Source organism: Varanus komodoensis, unplaced genomic scaffold (genome assembly GCF_004798865.1).
Source record: "Varanus komodoensis strain SLA01 unplaced genomic scaffold, ASM479886v1 scaffold15, whole genome shotgun sequence".
Lineage (NCBI taxonomy): Eukaryota > Metazoa > Chordata > Lepidosauria > Squamata > Varanidae > Varanus > Varanus komodoensis.
The window spans coordinates 22,695,869-22,715,298 of NW_025335440.1; the positions used below are offsets into that span (position 1 = coordinate 22,695,869).

The 19,430-nt window shown below is 46.0% G+C and overlaps 1 protein-coding gene across 23 annotated transcripts in view; it reads right to left on the bottom strand.

The window, feature by feature from the left end:
• Positions 1–837: 837 nt before the first annotated feature.
• Positions 838–19,430, bottom strand: part of KIAA1217 (KIAA1217 ortholog) — a 431,120-nt gene continuing 412,527 nt past the window's right edge. For 18 of the 23 annotated variants that reach the window (XM_044425220.1, XM_044425217.1, XM_044425212.1 and 15 more), the window contains 9 exons: positions 18,688–18,835; positions 16,158–16,638; positions 15,028–15,196; positions 14,498–14,649; positions 12,174–12,320; positions 9,076–9,195; positions 3,791–5,347; positions 3,157–3,282; positions 838–2,498 (listed from right to left, as the gene is read on the bottom strand). In XM_044425220.1, coding sequence (XP_044281155.1) covers positions 1,986–2,498; positions 3,157–3,282; positions 3,791–5,347; positions 9,076–9,195; positions 12,174–12,320; positions 14,498–14,649; positions 15,028–15,196; positions 16,158–16,638; positions 18,688–18,835 — 3,413 coding nt within the window. In that variant the 3' untranslated portion in view covers positions 838–1,985. Of the gene's footprint in view, positions 3,283–3,790; positions 5,348–9,075; positions 9,196–12,173; positions 12,321–14,497; positions 14,650–15,027; positions 15,197–16,157; positions 16,639–18,687; positions 18,836–19,430 lie in introns of all 23 variants that reach the window. The other 5 variants (XM_044425234.1, XM_044425233.1, XR_006414224.1 and 2 more) reach the window with 4 other exon arrangements.

Genomic DNA, 19,430 nt, shown 5'->3' on the forward strand with positions numbered 1-19,430 from the left:
ATACTGAAGGGGAGGCTTTTGCCATAATCCTCCTTATGAGTAACTGCATGATAGTGAAGGAGCAACCATGTTGCTGTGGTGAATGAAGTGCTCCAACTAAGCCACAATTTAGTAGTTAACACTTAGTATCACTTGCCTAGAATTGTATTAAAAGCATTTCTAAAAACTGCAGATCTCATTAGGCTAGGCAAGTATTATTTCCATGCAGTGGGTGGAGAGTCAGACATTCAATTCCATAACTCACTGAGTTTATCAGTGGTGTAAAAGTGGAACTTGTCATCTCCTGGTTAATGATTTCCAGCAGAGGTGCAGCCGTCCAGGGATCTGGAGGGAGAAGGAGACAGCACCTCTTCATGGGAATCGGTGCCACACCCCCTTCGCAGCTGGCATGGAAGGCCCTAAACTGGCTGCTTGCTGAGGTCAGGAAAGTGACCTTAGGGAAGTTTTAGGTGGCAAGGAAGGAAGGAGAGTGGGGAGGCCAGGATACACAATCTGCTTGAGCCTCTTAAGTCTTCCCCCATCCCTTTTGATATGCCAGCGCTGGATAGCAAAGACACCCATCCAGCAGAAATGCAGAGCAAGAGGACGACAGTTGCAAATATTGCCTCCACTGTTTTTCTCAACATGCCTTCAAAGAGCTTGAGCCTCTATACCTGGGAACTTTCACTTACCACCACAGGACTGCCCTCTCAGTGTCTGGTTTCTAAGTGACAGATTCAAGTGTGTTCTTAGTTCCCCTCTTGACAGCAAGAGGAACTGGAAATCTTGGATCACATCTATCACAGTGTGTGGCTCATCATGAACATTCAGAAATAAATTCGTGACAAAATACCAAAATGTAAGCATGCAGCCCTTTATTTTTGCAAAGGGTTTTTTTCTTGCATCTGTATATTATATTATGGAGTTGTACAAATAAGATATTTACAAAAGAGCACTCTAGTTTTGCACACAAATTACTTTTTAAAACCATTCTCAGTTCCCCTCCGCCAATTGTCTTGTACAGATCATTTCCCGAAGCAGACTAGAACCATGCATAAAATGGACCTTTGGTGTTGAAAACTATTCTATGTGCCCAGTCACATACAGTATTTATATTTATATTTATATTATTTACAAAGGTTTTTCCATTATACAGAACAGTACAGAAGTGTACACTTTAAAAAAATCCACACTGGAATACTACATGATTTGCCCAGTTCTTAATAAAATGGAAAATGAAGAAGAGGAGACTTAGCTAAAAAGAATCAGCAAATGCCTAAATGTAAAAACAATTTTTCCCTTGGCATCGCAAATTATTAAATATATTCTGAATGGCAGTGCAATAGATTAAGTTGCCTCATAAAGATCAGTGTCCATCCCAACTCTGTGGCTTGTGCAAAGGAAGGTGTTTAACATACTCTATCAAATGTACATTATAATAGTATCAAATGTTTTGGCAAAAAGATTTTTGAAAGTAACCATGAAGGCTTTCTGTTGTTGACAAAAATAGAAATCTGTAACAAATCTGAATAACACTAAAATAAAAGGAAAATATTTTAGTTTCAGTTTATACTTTCGCAATATCACACGATGTTTAGTTCTTGTACTTAAAAATAGCTTTATACAAAACTCACTTTTTAAATACTTTTTTTTCATGCTGGATACATTTCTGTGTGCGCGCGTGCGCGCGCACACACACACAGTCTTCAGTCACACCCTCTGGATGTTTAACAGTTTTGCTACCCTCCCCCCCTCCCTGCAATGCAACGCAACACACACACACGCACACACAAATCCACTCTGGTGTTCCAACAGCAATGGTGCTTACAAAACTATGTTTTTATCTCTAATTTATACTATCAACCCAGAATCTAGCACAAGCGTAGTATTAAGCCTGATAATGATACAGCAACATTGGAACACATTCCTTGGCTACAGGATTGGTTGCAGTGTCATCAGCAACTTAGAAGACTTTGGTGAGCTTGAATAAGCCAGCAATGAGACTTTTAGGATGGTTCCTTGGTGATGGTGGAAGATGGGGGTTTGCTGATGCTTCCATTCTGGGACTTGTAGCTGGTGAAGCTGGGTGTGTGGATGGATCGGATGCTCTTCATACCTTGACTCAGTGATGTGGGAGAGGTGGAAGCGGGAGAGGAGAAGGAGGATGAGGAAAGGGGAGATGGAGGAAGAGGGCTTGGCCGGCCATTTTGGGCCTGTATTGAGAAGGAAATGTGAGGGTGGCCTTTCCCTGTGTGAGTAGGATTCTGGAACTTCAAAGAGCCATTAGAGACAGAAGGGATGAAGGAAGCAGAATGACTGGGGCGCCCTGTTGGAGGACTGAGAGGGTTAGAAGGAGGAAGAGAGGCTTTAGTAGGTGGGCTCGGAAGGTTAGCGTTATCACCACTAGACACAGAGCTATTTTTCCCAGAGGTGGAAGAAAAGGCTGGAATTTTTGAAGCAGACAGGGTAGGGGAAGTAGGCTTATAGTCCCCACCAGCTTTCTTAGCACTTCCATTAGCCTGCAAATAAATAAAGATGGTGGGAGACAGTTTAAGTCAGCATACATGATACACCAAATGGGACTGCATGGGGCATGAGGCTTGCGCAGAGTGAGGAGGAATAGGCCAAAGCCTGCACTAAACCTGGCACTTGTGGGCTGGACCTGGAAGAGCTCTCCCGCTGCCCCCCACTCTCACAGCTACCTGGCGGGAAATGGACAGCAGGACGGAGGTGAGCAGAGAATGGGTGGAAGGAGAACACCAAAACGTCTGGGCCAAGGTCACCATAATGGCCATGCGTCAGGGTTGTTAGGTGAGGGTGGAAACATTTCGCCAGACGGTTAATAGGTTGCGACTGGTTAAACAGGCGTTAGTATCATCAGTTTGATCTGAATGGTTCTCGTTGCTGACCTTGAAAAATTACTGCTGGATACTGGAACAAAACTCAAAAAGCAGGAGATGTTTTACTGCAGACATGCACAAGTATGGTCAAAGGGTAATGCTGTTGTTTAATATTTTCATGCCCCGCAAGCCCTGGATTTCCAGTTCCAGATTTCAATGGGAAGACCAAGTCTGCTAGTTAGCATCATCCAAGTCAGTCTTTTGACTAACACATTTATCAAAGCATACACAAAACAGCGTCAAGTCCATCCCAAGATTTGGTTTAGGGTAAAACTACCTGTCTGTATTGGCGCTGATCCTGTAGCTTGTGTGGTTTACTTGTTTTGTCCACATTTCCTTGTGGTCTACTTTTTGTGGTTGTGGGGACTGGCATCCTGCTGGTCTGCGAAGAGCTGCTTGAAGCCTGTGAGAAAGGTTGGGGTGCAAGGGAAGGAAAGAGATGGTGGAAACAGAGGTGAGCATCGGTCTATTCGTACCAATGGGGACCACACGCCATGGGCAAAGCTGCTTGGTGTGAGAGGCCAAAGTCCTACATGCATAGGAAGCGCCAAAGGAATCCACATCACAAATCACACCACCAGTGTTAATTCCAGTAATCAAAACTGGGGGTAAAGCTCCACTACTGATCAACCTAAATTAGACAGTCAGTCCAAGATTCTGTTGTGCCCACAAGTGGAAGAGTGACCAAGCTTCCTTTGACTGCCCATCACCACATCTGCAGGAGATACAGATATATGGATATCTATTTTAATGAAACCACACAACTTATTAGCTGTTAGACACCTCGTGGATGCACCAAACAAGCCACCCGAAAGGAAGCAAACCAATCAGAAGACACCTCTTGCTTAATGGTGATTATTACTGCAGATTTTAGAAAGCAGCTGGAGTTGTGATTTCTCATACTAAAGTACCTTACGTGAAGTTGGTGGCATTGATGGAGGAAATTCACCATCAGCAGTGCTCTCTTCCAGAGCTAAGGGTTCTTTTGGTGAGGAAATGCCCGAGACAGAAGCTTCCTCCGAGTACCCTGTGGCTTGAGACACTGGTTTTGGGCTCATCTCACTAATGGTGTTCTCCAGCTGCTTAATGGTTTGCTCCAGACTGTCCAAAGTCCTGTAAGTATTTTTCCTGATTTCTTCAGTCCTAGAGGTCTGGGCTGACATGTTTGTTTCCTGCTTCCCAGAAGGGTCCTCAGGCTGAGAACTGGGTATTTCAAACCGCTTTGCTTCTTTGTGCTGCTTCAGAGTACCGTCTTCCTCTTCCTCTTCATACACTACCACTTGCAGAGTTTTCTTGCCAGTTTTTGTTCCTGTGCGTATTGCCTGAGTAAGAGCAGCCAGCTGCTTTTTAGGAAATTTGAACTTAAATTTTTTCTTCACATCAGGAACATCCAGCTTTGGTTCTGGATGTGGACCATAAATAAAACTAGAGTTCCCCAGATCCAACTTGTCTGTTTCCTGCCCTCCTGGTGGTGTGGCTTGAGCTGATGACACAGATGGAGAATGGAGTCCAGGCTGTTCCTCCGAGCTGTGATTTCTCATGTAATCAGACAGGTGCCTCTTGCTCGTATCTGTCTGGACGACTTCTGCACCCTGACTATCAGGTGTGTCAGATTCTTCATTTTCTTCCTCCTCCTCTATCTTCTCTTCTGTCATCATTTTTTCCAGCTCTTCATCACATTCCTCAAATATTGTTGACAGTCTTTTATAAGCCGATCGGATGTCCATTGGTTCATCAAAAATGATGATGACTGGCTTTTTGTCCAAGCAAACAACCGGTTCATCACTTTCGGGGTTCTCCAGCTGGCCTTGCTGGGATGCTGTTTCCTTTCTGGAATCAATGTTGACTGTCTGCACTTCTTCTCCCTTCCTGTTGACTATATCATGGACCTCTCCGCTGGACAGAAACTGCACTGCTGTTTTGGTGATCATGAAAGCAATGTTCTCTGGTGGTGGGTTTTCTTCACCAGGGGAGCTGGTTGGTAGCTCTACCTCGTCAATGTTATTTACGGTACAATTCCTAGATACCTTATGCCTCAGCACAACTTGACTATAGCCACTAACAGCCGTTTCTTGCACCTGTGATGACTGAGGAGCTAATGAGACTTCCTGAGCATGTGGGTCTGTTTGTCTGACAAGGAGCACTCCTTCACCTTCCAGGAGCTCATTCTCTGATGCTCTACAACCAGTCTCTTTTACTATGCCAGAGTTTGGTTCTTGCCTTGCAGTTTCTACTGCTGGATACTGCACTTCTTCAACCCCCCTTTTTCTTTCATTTGCTAACACACTGGAGAAGTTTGTGTTTGGCTTAGGATAATTTTGAGGAGGGAAATCCTTATTCTCCAAAAGCAAAGCTCTGCTGAAGGCAGCGTTTTCAGTGATGCGGGAAGCATCCCGGACCATCGCTTCTGTGTTGTCTTCAGTCTTGTCCTTGGCATGGTCACTATCTTTTGTTGCCTCCCCATCCACCTAGGGGGAAGAGTTGCATTACTTAGTTATTTTGTAAAAGGTCGGGAACATCTCCCCCCAGTTAATTGGCACATCATCAGAGAAGGCACGGACAATGTGAACATGCCTCTCCATACATCAGTGTAGAGCCATTTCCATGGTCTTCAAGTGGTTCCTGTACCTCTTCCAGGGTAAATTCCGAATTCTGGTAGGATGGTGTATTACATGTTACTGCACAAAACTATCTGCAGACAACATGGATTTCAGATGGAAATGGTCCTTTAAAACCCTCCATGGAGCTTTTGTCCTCAAAGATTGCTTACCATGTGTAAAGCATCTCTTTCATCCTGGTCTGGATTAGATTCCCTTTTTTCATCAATCGTTTTGTATGAAACTGAAACCTTTCATTTAGGTAGCTTTGGCTCAACTTTGGCCCAAAATAAATCACAAGGTACACAATGATTCCACAACCATTCTGGACCTGTATACTTACAGCTAACATATAACGCAGTTCTCCAATCTAGGTAGCTTGGCAAAGCCTTCTGGTATAATCACCGTGTTGCCAAAATACTACGCATCTGTCTGTGTCTGATGACTTTTCAAGAGTAAATTCTGTACCAGTACGCAGATCACCTCTAAGAATGTAGCCAAGGTCTGTACTTATTTTGTAGGGAAAAGGCCTACAAAAAACAAGCCAGACCAAATCTAGCCCTGACCCAACAAGGTGACATATCCTTCAACCAGGGTTTTGCTGAAGGAGCAGCAACCAAGGGAGAGGAGAGCTCTTTCCACAATGAGATAAAGCTCAGCATCACCATTTCCGCTGAAAATGGATCCAGTACTTCTGCTGACACAGCCTGTACCATGATCTCCTATGCCATATGGCACACGTCCTTCTTGCCCACTTTAACCTACTCAAGTTGCTGCTCCTGCTCGCAGCTCTGCAGGAGGCCAGGAGTAGTCTTGAGTATCGGGGCTCATTTATGACCTGTGCTTTACAAATGCAACTTCAAAGGAGCCCGCTGCAGGAAGGAGGACTCTTTTGTCTTTGCAGCTCACTGGATGTCGTTCACAGTGTTCTGTACCTGGTACTGGAAAGACATTCCTGACTTTGTTACCTCTAGTCTTCACTTTAAGCAGAACCACAGGAGGACATGAAATGGTGAGATCTACTAAAGAAGCATATCTGCAAACATTTTCCAAATTTGACTGCAATTTGGGAATATGTCCCACAACCATTTAAACTAAGCAAAATTGAATTTTACTTGTGTTTATATTGTACATCTCCCATTAGCTACAGAATGAATAACACATCTTAGAAATAAACACATAAAGGCATAACTGCATACTTCAGATAAGAGTCAAAGAACAGTTCAAGTGTAAATTACACGACCGTTAAACTCCACAAGAGACTAACCACAGCCCATTTGTACCCCCTGTGACATTCAAGTGTGACGTGTTCAGCCATGAAGTTCAATCTCTGAAATCAGGATTACTCTTCGGCAACACCAAAGCTATTACAGATATACATGATCAACCTGCTTTTCAGTGCAGATGTCTTGATTTCAAAACACACAGAGATCACAACATATCGGGCTGAAAGAGAGCTGGCAGTGCATACAGACAGTGCATAGCTTACCCTTGCTACTACCAGACATGCACCATCCATTAGCAGGTAACACAGACCCTGATCCTTATAAGATCAAATTCCAGAGAAAAGACAAAGTGCCATGCAAGCCAAGCCACAGGCAAGAAAGGAAAAGCACAGGTGGGCCTTGCATGGACATAAGGGCTAGATCCAGAGGCAGGTAGAATTTTTGTGGCTGGTGGAGATGGGCTTCCCTCCCCTTTCTTCCCACGTGGCTCCTCCAGGCCCCAGGGATGAGCCGGGTGTGTGTGGAGAGCAAGAGAATTTTCAGAAATGAGCAGAGGGTCCTCCCTCTTGCAAAACACCCATTCCCCAAGCAGAAGGCCATGCCGGCTTGCCCATGTTGTCATGATACCCTAGCTTCCAGGAACCAGAAACTATGACCAATTACTGTTAAAGCTAGATGTTTTCGTGCTAGCAGAGTGCAACCTGCCAAGCAGAGCACAGGAGTGCTCACTGGCTGTGTGCTTGTCTCACCAGCTACAAATATTCAAGGAACCTCTGCTTGAGACTTTGGGTAAGTTAGGTGAAAGGAGGCGAGATGAGCACCTTGTCAGTCCTCCAGCCTTGGAACCCTGCTGGGCACCTGCCACATTGTCTCCCTGCTTCAGGGACTCGACTCCACTGGGGGCTGCCCTGCTTGAAGAGCTCCACCTGAGGGCTTGGCTGTCTTGGCTGATCTTTGCCATGAAGGGTGGGTGGGTGGAAGAGGATGGCCCAGCTTTTGAAACAGAGAGCTGATCCAGATGACCTGCTGTTGTGCCTGAGTTGAATTTACAGTTGCAAGCTTTTTAATTGCTCCAGTCTGACCCAGATCAATATCATCCCAAAAGACTCCGATTCTTGAGAGAAAAGGTGGTGATGCATTTGTTGTGGCGGATAATGTGCTTCGAGCGTCAAGTCCCATTGGGCTTGAAGGCAACTTGAAACCTGGAGCCTTTGTCCTTCTTTTCCCATTGGAACAATTGTGTAGCGCTGCTATTACTCTTAAAATAATTTTAAGGTGCATCCTTTGGAAGCCTGCATTTTTCTCCAGGCTGGCTTTCATCTCCTGGGTTTCCAAATCATAGTAGTACTAAACTGGTTTGTGAATAATGCTAACCCATGGCTTACTTAGCCCACGGCCAAACTACAATTTGTTGATTTTTTCTGACAGATGACTGATTCCCCCCCTGCCCCCCGCCAATCCCTAGGTTATTTTCCATCCTCTTTCATCCACTCCCTCCCTACATCCCACATTCCTTCAAGATGCTGTAGCAGTGGCAACTTTGTTTGTATTAACCACTCTTGTATGCTGTTTCTGTAATCTGGTAAAACAACTTGTGAACAATCCACAGTTCTGGGTTCATGTGTAGCAACAACCCACAGTTTGAACAACTCAGAGCTCAAAAGACTGGCTCTCCGGCTGGGCTGTACAGAGTTAACAAACCTTGGTTTGTCAGTACAAACTGCATCTGCACATCATAATAATTCGGAATTCCATGGTTAAAGACCCAAGGAATCAGGTCACTATAAAATTGCTTGTTTTGAAGAAAAGTAGGAAAATACTTTAAAATCAATTTTAACAAAATACGATATTGCAGTCCAGTCCTGCCCATCTTTATTCAGACATTGTCCCCATGGGGTCAGTGTGGTTTACCCCGAGACAAGTGTGCACAGGGTTACAAAATTTGAAGAACTCTATCAAAACATTTCCCCTTTCTTTTTATTTTTCCTTACTTGAGATTTTTTGGGCCAAAGGATATTTAATTTAAAAAAACTGGTAGGACAGTAAATGTTCAAGAACTTTAAAATGTATTTAGATCACCATACTTAAACCTAGCACTCTTTCTTGGGTTTCAAGAAGACAAATAACATCTCTCAAAAGTTTCAGACCATGCCAGGCACTTTTACTGTTGTCATAGAGCTGTTTGATCTTATTTTATAAACTTTGTTTTTCTAAAGCCTACCAAGGTGGGTCATAAATCTAGATTTTTTTAAAGAAAACACTGCAATTATTGCACACAGAGAATAAACAATACGCAAGGTGAGAGGTTAGTTAGAAGCAAAAGAAGAAGGGGAGGACAAGAGGACGTGGCAGAGTTCAAAATGCCACAGTTACCTTCTTCTCCTTGGGATGCGTTAAGGACACATGCCTTGCATCTTTTGTATGTGTGTCATTTCTGGGATGTTCAACATGACTGTTTGAGTTTACATCCATGTAAGAGTACTTCTGGAAAGCCTAGAGAATTAAAATATGGCATGTTCAAGTATGAACGAAGACCTCTTTCAAGTATGAGCAAAACTCCCCATGAAGGTTAGCAGGATCGTTGTACAGATCCTTCTGCGAGCTGTTCCAGTTGAGCAGGGCTTTTTCCTTCCTCCTCTTGCAATGGTCTTGTTAAGTATCAGCCCATCAGTCTGGGCAACATAAGCATATACACAGGCCTGCAATTTCTGGCTGGGCTCTGTACTGAAATTTCTCTTAGCCAGACATGCAGTTCAGTACCCATTCAGCACTGCATGGATTTCTCAACACAAATATTGTCTGATTAAGCTACACGAGTTAGGGTTTATACAGGCTGGTTTTCTGGTTTGACTGTCAAAAGTTAAGGAATGAATCCCAGGCTAAAGTGAACAATGTATTCCCCACCAGTATTTTCCCCTACAAATACATGTTTTGTGTAAGTTCAAGTATTTAAAAACATCTGGGGAAAATATGGAATTCAGCTGGCCATGCTTATTTTGATTTTCTTGTGTAGAAGTGTTTTTACAAAAATGAAGGAACAAGGATCAAATTTTCCAAGAAACAGTCCTGTGACACTTTTAGTGCAAGGGTCAAATACAATTTCAGGAAAGTCCTTGCGGGAGAATTCTGGGCAGAGCCAGATATGCCAAAAGTACCAGGCTGGGGGTGGGGATCCTTGCTGAAAGCTTTTACTGCCAATGGCAGAGCCACAGGGGAAGCACGGGGCTCTTTTGGAATGGGTGGGGGACTGAACAGAAGCTGGAAAGCCCCCAAGCAACCAGCAGAGCTATGTAGGCGAGGTGTGGCGGGTCAGGGCACAAGGCGTGGGGAACTACGGCACCCTGTTGAGCTAGACAGATCCCAGGTGGTGGAGACTTGGCCTGTGGGCCCGCCCTGCTTTCCAAGACTGGAGGTTTTGTGGCATGAGTTTTCACCGGCTGGAATCTACTAACTGAAACCTCACTCATGGAGTTTATAAAAGCTATACTAGGGTTGTTTATTCCTAACCAGAATTCACAATGAAACTGGACGAAGGCCCTGTTCCCTCTGACTTCCTTCCTGTGGGAGTGGGGGAGCTTCAGGTTCTTGTGGATTCAAGCACCTCCTCCTGGCTCCCTTTGCCACCGCCTCCACTCTAACCAACACAGAAGGAAGAGCAGCAGCTGCACCCGTCTGTGGCAGCTGGAGGGCTGTGCGGAGAGATTCCCGACTGGGCAAGGAGACGTGCGCCGTACGGGGACACTCCAGACACTGACTCTAGGGCATAGGGTCACTCTCTTAGGGCCCACGGAAGGATGCTCCATTTCGTCCTCCAATAGCCCATTGGATAAATGGCTCTGATCCTGTCATTTTACTTGCAATGTCTAGTGAGAAAATCCAAAATTGGGCAAGATGCAAAACTTAATGCAGCAAATTACTAACAAGACTTATTTTTTAACGAAATCTGCTCCAAATGTGAAAGGATGCAAGAAGCCTGCTGTCCATCTGTCTGATTTATAACAGTTCCCAGTGGCTTAGTCTGTAACTAAGATTGCAGTCCTATAAACACTTACCTGGGAGTAACTGCCACTGAACACAAGGGCATTTACCTCAGAGTAAACAACCATAGGTTTAATTTGTGTGTACCTCAGGCAGCATTTGGACTTAGCAATAAAAACTCGAGTCTGCAGTCCCACTCTCCCCCCACCCCCCACATCAAGATGCCTCTCGCTTCTGGCTTGTTGCCATCACATCTGAAACCAGACAAACTAGGCTTAGCTTCAGTTTCAAATCATGGATCAGGGAGCTGTGTTATTTGAACAAAAAGGAGCTAAGGTCAACCATAGCTTAGGGCTGAGGTGTAAATCTAACCTGCGGTTAATAAAAACATGGAAGCAAAAGCTCCTGTCAGCTCAGAGATGGACAGGGAGGGGCAGGGAACCTGTGATGAGCTCCCACATGGAAAAATAATTTTCCCATGGTTTATTGCTATGTCCTAACACAGCCATACTGAGTATTTGATCAACAAAATTTCTCCTCTGGTATGCTAAAAAGCAACCACAAATGTTTCATTAGAAACGTTGCTGTTTCTTTCTGTTTGCAATGTGGCCCTTGGCCATTCAGCCGCTGGCTCCAGAGTCAGAACAGAGGGGCTGCAAAAGGGCTGCAAACTGAAAGCAGCAATGACACACCAACCACATTTCCCTCCAGGGGAATCCCGAGTTGCTCCAAGCGATTCGCACAGACAAGTTTTCACTTGCTTCAGTTTCCCCAGCCAAGTGACTTACAGCTCCTATCATCCCCATCCAGGATGGCCATGGGTATGAGAGCTGTTGTGCATCGCAGCTGGAGAGTGCGAAGTTTGGGAATGGCATTTGCCTGCTTCAGCTGCCCCTTCCAAATGCGGGCTAAGAACAACAAAACACCATATGGAGCTTGTGATAGATATCTTCCTAATGCATTTACCTCTCACCATCACCTCTGTGTTGGGACGGCTGGCAGTGCTGAGGGCCAATGGAGATGCTCTTTCAATATCATGAATATTTGTCTTCCGTAATCTCTGCTGGGAAGAGCACCCCCTGCCTCCCTCAAATGTGCAGTCAACCACAAAGACGCATCAGCCAAGCTCAGGCTTGAATAATCCTTTCTGACCAAAGGATCCAAAATCCAAATCACCAGAATCAAACTCAGCTTTGGCAGGCTTTTGGTCATGACTGAGTCCTTACTCAGTCCATGTTTTTCCAGTCCTCAGTCCAACTCGTAGCCAAAGATGAAATTGATGTGCATAACAGCAGGTTTAGAAAGAAACTTTTTGCTCGCACCCCATTCACTTACCTCCACGGCCATATTCAGATAAAAGTTTGGCACATGATTCACCATGTGTGTCTCTCCTGCACATGCGCCACTGGTGAGCTCAAGTGCGGTGGGATCTAGACAAGACACATTCCCCAAGGTCGTGCTTTAGATGTGTAATCAAATGTTCAACCTCATACCTGTAGTTCTGCCATTATTCTATCTCCTTCTTCCTCTTCCTCATCCTTTGCAGGTGGAACTGTGCCCAAGACTGGCATTTGAGGAGAGGCTCCATCTTCCTTAGGTACTTTGGGCTGTGTTCCTTGATGTGTATCTTCACTGCTTTCCTAAGAATAGTAACGAACAACCAATGGGTGAATTCACATGATGTGGCAACCCATCTTGCAAACAAGCTACCCAGGGTGGATTTTTTGTGGAACAACCTAGAGCGCACTCAACAGGTGATAAGCTCCCTGCGTTACCACTGGCTACTTTCCCTCAGCCCTCCTGCTGGTACCCCAGGGACCTGGCGGCTGAAACCTCAGCATGGTGTTTGGAAGCCACTGCTGGAAGCCCCACTTGCAGCCCCTCCAGTGTGCCTGAGAGCCACCATGAAGGGGCTTTCAGCGGTTCGCCATTTATGGGGGTTTTGTCTTTTGGCACCACTGAACATGTGTGAATGTCTTTGTGCTTTTTTTAACAACAAAATAACCTACTTGCATCGCCCAAGCAGGCTTTCTCATTTTAGTTATCTGGAGTTATGAAGCTGTGCAGCTATGGAAATCCACAGATACATGCATGCATGCACATATAAATAAATTTGCAAATATATCTGAATATACACACTTGTTTAAAAAAAGAGGCAACGAACCACTGACAGATCCCCCAATGTGCCGCTTGTGCACTGTGGAGAGACTATTGCTGACTCTCACTTCAGAGACCATCAAAAGTGATCTCTGGAAAAAGCGGGGAAGTGGGGCAGGAGGCGTGTGATCAAAAAGAGCATACAACTGCAGTGGGGAAGAGCGAGCCGGCGACTGTGTCTTCAAAGTGCCACTTGGTCACCTGGTGGAGAAACTGGCACTGGCAGTAGCTTGGGCAAACTTGTCAAGAGATGCAATGGGTTTTTGCTGTCCTTGCTCAGTGGCTTGGTCACTGCCTCCCTGGTTCGCAAAGGGATCAGTGCCCAGGTTCAGATAATGTGACAACTGACCATGGGTCCAACAACCCTTAGAAACCATGGACCTTCAGGGTGGCTTGGTGCCTTCAAATATGACAGGACAACCCACCACAGCTCATCCTCCCTGATGGGTTGCTGTGTCATGTGAAGTCAGTTTGATCAGTTGAAGCAATTTGATCAACACCTATTTGGAAATATGATGCTTGTCCTCTCTGATCTCTAATTCCTCTAATTTTCCATTCTGGGAGAAAGCACCGCCCCATTAGAAGCTCCAAAAGAAATTAAATCCTAATTCTAACATTTGAGATTTTACAGCACACACTGTGTGAAAGATAGATGGAAGAGAAACAATTTTATGTATCTCCTTCCTTCCTTCCTTCCTTCCTTCCTTCCTTCCTTCCTTCCTTCCTTCCTTCCTTCCTTCCTTCCCTCCCTCCCTCCCTCCCTCCCTCCCTCCCTCCCTCCCTCCCTCGGACTTTGAAACTAACAGATGGGTTAAATGAACAAACATGAATTCACTTAAAAGGTTTCTATGGCACTTTTCTCTCTGATTGATTTCTTCCATCTGTGTAAGACATTTGAGTTCTTCTGTATTATTTTTAATTACTCAGACATGCATAGAATGAAAGCATCTTGCAAATTTCATTCCACGTTCTCATAAATAAGAATAAAGGAAGGAAAACTCTCTTAACGGAAGGACCAGAGAAAATGAATTGGTTGATTTGCATTATTATGCTATGCATTTCCTGTGTTTACTTAGAGTCAGGGCAGGATCCTATCAATTGTGCCTGCTCAGAAGCCCCCACGTTCTTATGATCTGCCAGGCTGAAGCTGGCACAAGAGGAGAAATGGTGGAGGCACCCTTCCTCCACCATTGGGTGGGTGCCTCACAGTGGGAAGGAAATTGGCTGGAGAAGTCTCCAGATAACTCAAGCCTTGATTTTGCCAGTGTCCCCTTCTCCCTGCCCACCAGAGTACCCCCTCTCCTCCTCTGAACTCGCTTTTCCAACCTCGAAGAGGCAAACGGTGCAGTTCCTCCTTTGCTGGCTGAAAGGGAAAGAGGCTTGGGATTGGATTCCTGACTTACTGCTGAGGTCAGCGTGCCGCCTGCCACTCTGCAGGGGCTTTCTGAGCCGTCTTGTGGTCCCTGCGATGCTTGCCAGGGACCCCCAAATTACTGCCACGGATGTCTCTCAGGGCCACATCACATCCACACACAGACTGACACACACAAGCACCAGCAATGCTCAATTCTTGTGAGTGACTAAAGCAGGGGAGACTATCTTGTCCAAAAACGTTTCCTGTTCTGGATATCTCATTTGCCCAACTGCCTAATCGTCAGACCTTGGCCGCTGTGCTGTCCTTCCTGGTCACGTAGCTGATCTCCCCCAGTCTCGCGCTGAGCCCCGGTCCCAGCAGATGGGTGCGGCGTGGAGGCGGGGGAGGAGGAGACTTCACTGGCTTTTCAGCATCCTGCCCTGTGCTTGGAGTCTCTTCTGAAAATAAAATGCGAGACAGCCTGGTCAGTGCAGTGCTTTCAAAATATGCCCTGCCATGCCCAAGTAAGGTTAGGCTCTGCTTATTCCAGTGGGAAAGACTTAAGGCTGCACTCAGTGCTGGATATGAAAACCTGTCCCACAAAACTCTGCTCCAAGGACCTAAGAGGACTGCTCTTTGGCTCCACTGCACCTGGCGCTAACATGTGGGGCACTGCTTTGTGGGGAAGAGGCTACCTATCTGTACAAAGGACTTAAAATCCTCCAATAGAGCATTTCCTAAGCCCAAACACCTAAACATTTCCTCTCATGTCTAAAAGGAGGTTAAAAGAGCCTAGCCACAGAAACTCAACCAAGAGTGATCATATGAAACCTTACCAAAGACTTCTAATTTTTCGGTTGTATCAGCTGCTGCTTGTGCAGGCATCTCGAGGTTTGGGATTGATTTCATGATATTTGCTTGTGCTTCTTCTAGGAGTCTTTCAAACTCCTTTCCATTATAGTGATCCCGGTTCTGACGTTTCTCTTCCCATTTCTTCTCTGCTTTCTAATTAGAAGCATAAACCCAGAGTGGGAGATTGAGTTTGGTCTGCTTCCGTATTTAAACTTTTACATTTATAGGCTTGAATCCAGATTTAGTCATACTTAAAGCAGGACCATCCAAATTAATCTGCTTTTAAGATAATCATCATTTCAAAGCATGCATAAAGTATGACTAAATCTGGACCCAGCCCATGAACTATGCTAAAAACTAACTAGCTCTGCCAAAAGCCTGTCCTTTGCGTGCTTTCCCAGTGATGAGATATTTGCTCTCAAGTCTTCCACAGGCAGCAGTGACCTCTGGTGTCCATAAAACTCCCCTGTCTAGAGCAGTTTCCCCGTTTATTTCAATGGAAACAGCATCTTCCCTCAAATGAGCCAACGTCACCACGCCAGCTGCATGCGCAGGGCTGTGTGTACCCCGTGCTTTAAGAGAACTGGCCACCAGGAGAGGGTGGAAATTCCTTCCCTTGGCAGTAGAGAGACCTCTCCTCCCTTTGTTACAGTCCCTGTTTTCTCCCTTGTCTCTTGACATGAGCAGAGACACAGTTGTATCATTCTGTTTGCACAGTGGGAAACTCACAAGCAGGACATGAGGGCAAGAGCATCCTCACTCCCATGGTCCCCAGCATCTGGTGTACACAGGCACACCACCTGTGATGCTAAAGGTGGTATACAACCACCAGAATGTGTAGTCAGTGAAAACTTTAGCCTCCATGCATCGAATCCCCTTTTTAAGACCGCCCAGATTGGTGACCATCACCTGGCCTGGGACCATGTGCTGTGTGAAGAAGCCCTTCTTTTTAATCCTTCCTTGTTCTAAGGTGCCAAACCAGGGACACTAAAATGCCACCCGGTTTGCTTTTCTCCACCCCTCTCTCGTGTCCCTCTTCCTGTACACTCTCTACTTCCCTAGCCACTTCCAGGCATGTCTAAATGGCCGCCCTGTCTTAAAATGCACCTCGTACCTCAATTGACAGAGCTCTGTTCCTTGCACTGGCGTTGTGAAGCTCCTCGATGAAAAGGCTTTGCACGGTGGAGCCATTCACCGAGACGTGGGGAGAGTGTGGGGTCTGGGCTGGTGGGGTGGCCGTGGCTGCCAGCGCAGTGGCGGGGCTTGGGTGGGCTGGCCCAGGAGACCCTCCTGCAGGGCTGCTTGCCGGCGGGGACGCTGGGGCATGGCCGAGCAGGGCCGAGGAATGCTGAGACTGGTGGGGGGCCACCGGGGAGCTTTGCATGTGGTGGCCCGTCATCGGGGGGGCGGGGGCCACGGCGGACTTGGCAGAGGGCTCCGCTGGGGGCTCCACAACACTCTGCTCTGGACAGGCGTGGCTGTTTGCGACGTGTTCCTGGGTTCTCAGAACTTCCGCGGCTGTGGCTTTCTCCATGGCATTGTACCGTGCAGCCTGAGAGAGATCCACGCCTTTTAGCAGGCTGTCTGTAACGTGCCTGCAAAAGAGGAACGGCCGTGCTGTGAGGCATAACCTGCAGGTCCCCACTCCTCTTCTCCCAAAAAGGCTCCTCTAGTGACGGTTCCTGCTCATGAAAGCCATTTCAGCTGAACAGACCCTCTATCCTGACTCTAATAGCCAGAGGATTCTGGGTGGGATCCAGATTTGTGCTGAAATCCAGTGCAGTGACAAAAGTAGATTTCTCTGCCCTGCCTTCTGACAGCAGCTCCCTCTAGTCTCCTGGAACAGCTACACAGAGAATCAGAAGCCCCTGCTGAACAAGACGATCGATGTCGTGGGGGAAGCAGAGAAGCCCCCAAAATTGGGCAGACAAGCCTTGCCTGAGCAGAACCCCTCTGCTAGTGGAAGATGCACTCCTTTTGCAGAAGACAAATCCTGGATGGAACCCCGCAAAGTGTTTCCTTTTTAAGTGGGTGAAGTTTGCAATACAACATCATATAACAGCTCTCACCACTGTGTGCAAAGTGTCAGGGCAACAAGGCTGAGCATCGCTATAAAGGCTCTGCAGTCCACAGGGACCTGTCATCAGGCCTACCCTGCAAGACTGGCTCTTCCCTTGCAGAACCACCAGGAGAAGGATAGGAGAAAAGCTTGCACTGGTGTTGTTTGGTGAGGATTTGCCTAAAGGGCTAATAACTGGGGGGTCCAAACTAGAGATATGGTGGGTCTGCATTTGTGGCTTCTCGTCAAGGGCCTGCACCTCACGATTTAATATGAAACCACTGAATGAAGCGGCAAGGCACACAACAAGCAGGGCAACCGACACATACAGAAGGTGTTCCTGCAAGTGGGAGCACTGGTCAGGGAGACTGGGAAATGGATCCAAGGAGCAGGTCAGGGCCCGTCCAGCACTTCAAGTCATCTGACAAGGCGCTCCTGGTCACGCAACATGAGCCTGAGGTTTGCTCCCGTTGTGTAGAGCGGAGTATTTAGTGCGGAGCGGCCCAGCGGGTGGAATGTGCTTCCTCTCTGAGACTAGATGTGCACCGGCAATTCTCGTTTGTAGGAGCATGCATTAAATGCATAGTTACACCTACATTTATGCAAACCTTCCTGGTGTAGTTGCCTACTGTTTTGGTTCAATTCTTCCCTCCATCCAATTCAGTACGAGCAATACCACTAACAAAGAATTCTGAGCACATCTCTATAATGCCCAGGCGTCCTTGGAGGGAGCCAAGAGAGCTGACGAAAACTGAGCTGAATGGTCGGTTTGTCTGATTTCTGGGTTAGAAGTATTGATTGCAGGGAGCCCCAGATACTTCCACTGAAGAAGCCCATCACTGAGCATGCCGAACTCCGTTGTGCTGGTTAGTTTCTGCTGTGTCAGCTTCACTTTTTTAGTGACCAGGGCTTCTTTTTTCCACCGCAGAGTGACATGGTTGGCCATGTCAGGTTTTACATACTGCGAGTGTTACATGACCCATGAGGTCTGGTTATGCCCTGGCATGATCGGGGAAAGTGAAGCAAGCTGAGAGTCAGGGCAATGCTTTTCAGGCTGGCCACACGGGACAAACAATACGAGTGGGATGCTGTAAATTGGTGTCCGGCAATAGCAGGGGATTGGACCCGATGGCCTTCATGACCGCTTCCAACTCTGCTATTCTATGATACTAGGAACGAGAGGTCAAGAGAAGCAGATTCTGAAACAGGCAAACTCTTTTATCCCTTCACAGCGATTTCTCCCAAATCTCTAGTGGGTGGAAATGGTCATGGCAACTGGTATTAAAATAATGTGCATTTGTTGTGGGTACAATAGCAATTATATTTAGAGTGAGATATGGAGAGATGTACTTCATCAGTATCTGCAAAAGATGCATCAGGGTCAGACCCAGATTTAGTCATACTTAAAGTAATCCCACTGAAATAAATAGGGATTAAGTTTGTTAGGACTACTGTTAAGTATGACTAAATCCAAATACAAGCGTCTGTCTTTCCTGAATGGGTGTGATGGATGCTGGCATCTGTATCAATCATATATATATATATAAGCAAACAAACCCTGTTTGGACTAATTTAAACAAAGTACCTCCTAAGGGTAGTGAGGGTATCAGTCATGCACCGGACCCTCTTCAGGAGGATGTCTAGCTTATGGGGTTCCTCCTTTAAAAATCTCACAGCTTCCACCTCGATGCGAAGAATGGCTCGCATTTTATTTTGCAGTGTTGGAAATTCACCTGCAAAGATAAGAATCACAATATCAAACAAAAAAGAAGAATGGGAGTAGGGAAAAGGGAGAAACCTTAATATTTACCCATAACCATGCGTGAAATTCTCAACTGTGTGGGTGAGGAGAATCAAAGCGATCATCTGAAAATATTGAATAGGAACAATATTTCTTTGGCTTGTGAATCAAAAATGCACCCCAAGCAATCCTGTGCCATGGAAGGCTTTTGGATGGAGAACTCCTATCTTGGAAGCCCCTTCCCAGGGAATGCAGAAATGCCTGCGTCTCTTCCTTCCCGGCCACAGGAGCTCTGATCATGGCCAATGCAAAGTTTTCTCATGTACTTTGGGCAGCTAAAAGGCAGATACTACAACATTCAAAAGAGTGGATATCATATGCATGGTACTCTCAAATAGAAAGGTGGATGGATGGATGGAGATATTTGGTCTGACTTTGTTGAAACTTATGTACAAATTTATGTATATGCATAAGTTATTGTAAACTGCTTAGAGGGCCCTCAGGACAATATAGCAGAATATAAGTATAATAAACAAACAAACTGCATAAGTTAAATTTATGCTGGGATGTATGTTTCTTTAGAGTTT